Source organism: Microtus pennsylvanicus, chromosome 20 (genome assembly GCF_037038515.1).
Source record: "Microtus pennsylvanicus isolate mMicPen1 chromosome 20, mMicPen1.hap1, whole genome shotgun sequence".
NCBI lineage: Eukaryota > Metazoa > Chordata > Mammalia > Rodentia > Cricetidae > Microtus > Microtus pennsylvanicus.
This window is the reverse complement of record NC_134598.1, coordinates 37,361,546-37,367,545: the sequence shown is the minus strand read 5'-3', so window position 1 is coordinate 37,367,545 and position 6,000 is coordinate 37,361,546. Positions and strand designations below refer to the sequence as shown.

Sequence of the window (6,000 nt, the reverse complement as noted above, 5' to 3'; positions counted from 1 at the left end):
TTTTTTCCCTCCCTGCAGCCCACATGCAGCTGGGAGGCCTTCCTGCCTGACCCTCACCTGGTGGGGGAGATCTGGCCTTTTTAGTCAAGGAAAATTCCCATCACCCGAGGGGGTCAGGAGGCCTGCAAGTGGCCTCTGGCTTGGGCAAGGAATTGCTCAGAAGGCCCAGGTCTTGGTCCTAGTCCATCCGAGAACCATGGTCTGTCCACCTCGGAAAGGGGCCTTCTCACTGGTCTGGGCAGCTCGGGGGACCCAGCTTCATCCAGGCCTCCACTTTCTCGCCCCTCTTCGGCTGTTGTTCCTGTCGGACTCCCAGACCTCACGGTGATCAGCGCCCCAAAGGGCCGGGTTCTTTCTTTGGGCCTCCCTTCGTTCCTGACTCCGCCTTTCTCCCTGAGAAAGCAGGGTGCGGGGTCCCGAAGCATCCCTCCCGGGGGACTTTCCAGGTACCGCGGTGGCACCAGGAGGGCTCTGCCCTGGCCAGGCCGGAGTTGGAGGCCTGCAGGGCCTCGGCAGCGGGAGGAGACCGTGACTCACCGCCGGTAACCCAACACCGCTGTGCCTCCTTTCCCCGGCCTCCCCCAGCTCTCGCGGGCCTGGTGGCCGCTGCGACACCATAACAAACGTGAAGGGTGGCCCGGAAGGGTGCAGCCCCGGGCAACAACGCGCACGCCTCGGCCACCCGGACTCTGTGCGTAGTCGCCTCTGCGGCCTCGGGGCCGGGCGAGCTTTATCCGTGGCCGATCGGCCAAAGCCAGCCACAGACAGCCCGCAGTAGCTCCGGAGGGTGAGTGCGGGAAGCCCGGGAAGGGAGACAAACGCTCTGAGGACCACCCCCCACCCCACAGGGACCGTCTGTCCCCCGCCTGGCGAGGACAAAGCGCCGTGGCCGCCGCCCGGGCCTGCGCCGCGCCGCACAAAGGGTGAACGACGACACGCACCCCGCCCCCTCCCTGCGCGGTGGCCCGACGCGGAGGTGGGGACACCCGGGCGCCCGCCCCGCGCTCCCCTCCCGCCCCGCCCCGTCTGCGCGTCCTTCTGGCGCGGGGACGGGGGGCGCGGCGCCCCACATAACACTCCTCTCTCTTCGCTCGGAGCCACCCTCTCCCCTCCTTCTCGCTAACACCACCGCCTCCCTTGACACCGCCGCCACCTCGCCGGACGCTCCGCAGATTGTCGCTGCGGCCGGCCGGGGGGCGGTGCGCCGAGCGTGCGCGCCCGGGGCGCCAGATGTGCAGTCTCCGCCGCCTCTAGTGACCCAGCGGCAAGCCAGAGCCAGGTCGGGTTGTCTCAGCAATGCTGCGGGGGAGACCTTGAACGCACCCTGGTTTCCCTCAGCGGGGACCACCCAGAACCCCTGTGCGTGCCGGGTCCTGCCCTCTTCAGCCCGGCTCGCCCCGCGCTTGGACATGGAAGAGGCGGCTGTGCCCGCGGCAGGAGATGGCCCTGCTGTGGAGCCGGGGCCGCCGGGCTCTCAGCGGGAGGCGGTGGTCGGGGCGACTGCAGCCCCAACGGAGCCCAGGAAGCCGCACGGGGTGAAGAGACATCACCACAAGCACAACTTGAAGCATCGCTATGAACTGCAGGAGACCCTGGGCAAAGGTACCTACGGCAAAGTCAAGAGAGCCACCGAGAGGTTTTCAGGCCGAGTGGTGAGTAGGGGAAATCCCTGGGTGGTACCCGCTAGCTTCGCGGTGGACCAAGTGGGGTCTGGGCACACCACACCACCGAGGCTCTCTCCACCAAGAGGGGTCTCGGCAGAAGCCCCCCAGTCACGCTCCTGACTTTTCCCTTCAGCACCCATGACTCAGGTGTATATCTCTGGAAACACTTGTTACATCCTGTCTGCACATATTTTGGGGCTTCCCCCCTTTTCCCACCAGCTAGCAAAGTGTTTTTAGGATTCGCAAATATTTTGCAGCTTTGGGAACGTGGGGTCTCCCCCGCAGACACACCTTCATGCCTTACCAGAGAGTTCCTTATTTGTACAACTCCAGAAGAAGTCATGAAGTTGGATTCTCAAGTCTGTGTCCTATAGTTGCTCGGGACCCTCACTTCTTTTCCATCTTACCACAATCCCACTTCTCTGTATATTTTCGCTGAGCTTGATCACTCTGATGCTGCTGTTGCGGCAAAAGAAGACAGATGGTTGCCTGTAAAAACCAAAAGCTCCAACCGAATGTCTGAGGTTTTTGACAGTTTGCATTCTGGCCTCTGGCAAGGCTGCCATGGCCAGGGCATGGGTGGCCATTCAGACACAGATGTGACTTGCTGCAGGCTTGCTTGCCTTCCAGATCGTGGCTACAGGGCTACTAAATTGTTCAAGAGGTCTGGCTAGCTGCCCCGGTAAAGGCTGAAGCTCTGCCAGGGTACCGAGCGGTGCTCGGAGTGCCTCAGGGGCTCAGAATTGTCCCAGCGTTGGCTTGTTGTCATTTTCCCATTTGCAGAACAGGCCCTTGGAATCCACACTGCTTGTGGCTAGAGTTGGGTCCAAAGTGTCTGACTGTTGCAGAAAGGGTTTGTGTGGTGTGTGGCAGAAATGAGCATGGTTCTCTGATTTAAAGAGTATCAGATGTATTTTAATTGATTTAGGGCCAAAGTAAGAAACCAACTATGATACCTTCTTATGTGTACTTTTAGGGGTATTTGGGGACCCACTGTTGCTTATAAACCTAACCAGTGGCTACAGGGAAGGGCAAGTGAGCTGTCAGATAGCTGTGGAAAATGATTACAGTCAGCAAGGCTTACCCTTGTAATTTTCAAGTATGTGGCCAGCTGGATAGTTCCCCCCTCTTCAGCTTCTCAGATTCACTGTCAAGGTTGGGGCTACATTATCACTTAAAAAGTCAATGAATTGGGGGATGAGAATTGTATCCTCAAAATAAAACCGCTCCGCCACATGTGAATTCTACAGCAAGTTGCAAAGCAGTTGTGCGGGTGCCCTTTGCCCTATGGGCTGAGAATTCTGAGGAGGAGATGGTTGCAAAGGTGTTCTCTGACGAAGGAAGTGCCCGGGAAGCAGGCTTCATTCATGCCGTTCTTCTGAGTTGATATTCCCCAGGCTGGGTGTTGAATAAGCAGAAAAACTAAGTGTAGCTCCTTGCTCCTGTTGCCTATAGAGCTGCTGAGGAATCGCGCTGGGAAGTTGGAAAGCAGGATAATGGAAAACAGACCCAGTCTGAGGTGCAGGTTGAAGATGGGAGAATGTGAGTGGTTGAGTAGCCAGGGTGGATCTAGGGTCTGCGGCACCTTCTTGGGAGTCAACCGAGCTGCACTGAGTCTTGGCGGAGTACACTTGCCTGCTGAGCGCCACTGTGGCTTCCAGTCAGGCGTTCTTCTGACTGTCTGAGCCCCCGGCTGAGTTAGACTTGCCCTAGTAGGCAGGCGCCTGCCTTCCTCTCTTTCAGTGGGTGTCTGGCTCTTGATTTGCACAAAACTGAACATTCTGCCAGGATTTAGCCTCATGGCCACTAGGGGGCGCCCAGAGAACGGTGGAGCCCCGTTTCTCCGTGACGAGACCAGTCCGCTGTTATTGTCTAGTTCACCCTCCCATTGTGCTATTAATTTCAGCGAAATCTCTTGTTTTATTCAAGAATTATGTAAAGATTGTGCAGCTGGCAGTAGATACACGCTCAGGAACTGACAGTTCCCAAGCTGCTCCACTTCTCCATCGGGCTGTTTTTGGCTTGATTGCTAAGTCGAGCGTTAGCCAGATCCTCCGGTGACCGGCTTGCTTTTTTAACCGGTAGGAAACTGACGTTTGGAGGGGAGAAGTCCTCCTGGGTGCAGCATCCTCCCCCACTGAGTGCACTGTTCACAGATGGCAGAAGAGCCCAAGTGAGAAACTGGAATTGTCAGGTGGAAAACCCCACGTCTGGCTGCAGAGAAAATACCACAAGCAGCAGTAACAAAAACAGAGGTCAGCATTGTGCTTGCCTGGTCAGTGCCTGGTGAGTCAGTGTCAAGAGCAGCAATAAATAAATAAATAAATAAATAAATAAAATTAAAATTATGGTATTAGCGTGACACCCACAACTTGCCTCAAAGCTTCCGTTGAGGAGGCTCAGGAGCTTGCTCCCTCTTTGGGTAGAATTACAGTTGATCCAGTCCCTTTGAGAGCAGGTCTTAGGAGGAGTGGCTATGTCCCCCTTTTCTGTTAAGATGAATCCGGTGCTGGGTGTCAGTGTGAATCAACCAGCTGGAGATGCTTGGGAAATCAGCATTCCTGCCTGAAGTGAGGGTCCTGCTCACAGAGGAGAGTCATTTCCTGTAGCTTAGAACTTCCAACCTGGAAAGAAGGGCCTTCTGAGAGAGACTCAAGCCAGAACAGCACCACCTTCTGTGCTCTGAAGAGAGTAACCGACTCAGGAGTTTGCAGCCGGCTGCTTCAGCCCGCTGCATGGTCCAGGCGCTTCCATTCTCTCAAGCCCTAATGTGGTCTCGCGGCCACAGCCTAAGCATGTCTATAAGGCAGGAACTCACAGTGACTTGAGATGATGAGCCTAAGATTTTTGGGGCAAGCTTTACAGAAAGGCTCAGAGCCCTGGCCGCCATTCAGACCCTTGACAGATCCCTTCCTGGCATTGGAGCTTTCTGGAAGCTACTTAACTGTGAAATGCCAGGTTCCTCAGCTGGAGCATCGGATGCCGACATTCCCCAACTTCTTGGGCTTTTGAGAGTTGCAGACAGTAACCTGGGTAAAGTTTCAAAGGGGAAAAGGAAACATTCTAGTGTTCCTTCCTGGTGCATTTTCTTTCTTATTCTCGTGTATGATTGCATCTGCAGTTTAAGGCTGTCCGAGAGACAGGTTGCGTTGGCCAATTAGCCTTGGATCTTGCAGAGACACAGAGGGAGAGGTTGAGGGGGCCACTTCTTTGCCAGGGTAATTAGATTAATTAGGGAGGTGCGGGCATAGAAAGGCGAGACAGTCGAGCAGATTCAGATAGGATCTGAATGTGTTTCTGCAGTGTTGAATCTGGGCCCCATTTATTACACAACCTTTGTTTGGATGAAGTTTTGGGCTGACTGTGGAATGAACTTCTGGGTCTTCCTACAGTGTGTGCTCTCTGGGAGCCAATTCCTCGGGCCTTTAGGGCACACAAAGTATTGCTAAAACAAACACCACACAACATAACAAAACAAAACAAAAAAATTGAACCCAAACGCACAGTTTTGGGGGACGCATTTGGTCAAAGTGAATCTTAAAAGGGTAAGTTTTTGCCAAAGCGATTCCCTCAGCCCAGTGATGGCAAACTGTGGCTCCGAGAGCGAGACAAACAAACTAGCTTGCTAGACTGGGTTGTGTATGGGCATAGCGTGCACAGGGCTGAGGTGCTGTGTTTGAGTTAAGGCTCCAATCCAGTTTCCAGAGAATCAGAGATCTTGGCCAATGTATCAGCCCAACCCTTCACAGACATGTTAAGTGACTGAGTTTGGGCAAAGAAACCTGATTCTTGATCAGGGATGCCTGTCCTTTGTTTGGTCCTCGCTCTTTAAGAACTCACAGTCTAGGAGCAGACGTGAAACACATCTGGAGATATCGAGTGAATTCTGTTAGATGCTGTGACAGATTTCATATCGTCTGCCATACACATTCGCCATGTTCAATATGGAGCCAGGCATGACTAAGCCAAGGAGCTTGCAGTTAGGCTAGAAGAGAGGAGAGGGAGGGGACAGAGAGGGAGGGGACAGTTCCCAGGCAGGCATCACACTTTACGGAGGTGTCGTTGTTTCAGGAGATGACCAGCGCTAGCCTTGTTCATTAAAAGTAGTTTGATCCTAAGCAAAAACACCTGTTATAAGCAGAATATTTTTTTTTGTGTGTGTGTGTGTGAGAGAGAGAGAGAGAGAGAGAGAGACAGAGACAGAGACAGAGACAGAGAGAGGAAGAGAGAGACCTGATTCTCTGTTATAAGCAGAATATTTGTGTGTGTGTGTGTGTGTGTGTGAGAGAGAGAGAGAGACAGAGACAGAGACAGAGACAGAGAGAGGAAGAGAGAG

The 6,000-nt window shown here is 54.2% G+C and overlaps 1 protein-coding gene across 1 annotated transcript in view; it reads left to right on the top strand.

The window, feature by feature from the left end:
- The first annotated feature begins 899 nt into the window (after window positions 1–899).
- Nuak1 (NUAK family kinase 1) overlaps window positions 900–6,000 on the top strand; it is a 63,807-nt gene continuing 58,706 nt past the window's right edge. Inside the window, exon 1 of the mRNA XM_075954897.1 lies at window positions 900–1,652. Within this exon, the coding sequence (XP_075811012.1) occupies window positions 1,410–1,652 (243 nt within the window). The 5' untranslated portion in view covers window positions 900–1,409. The remainder of the gene's footprint in view (window positions 1,653–6,000) is intronic.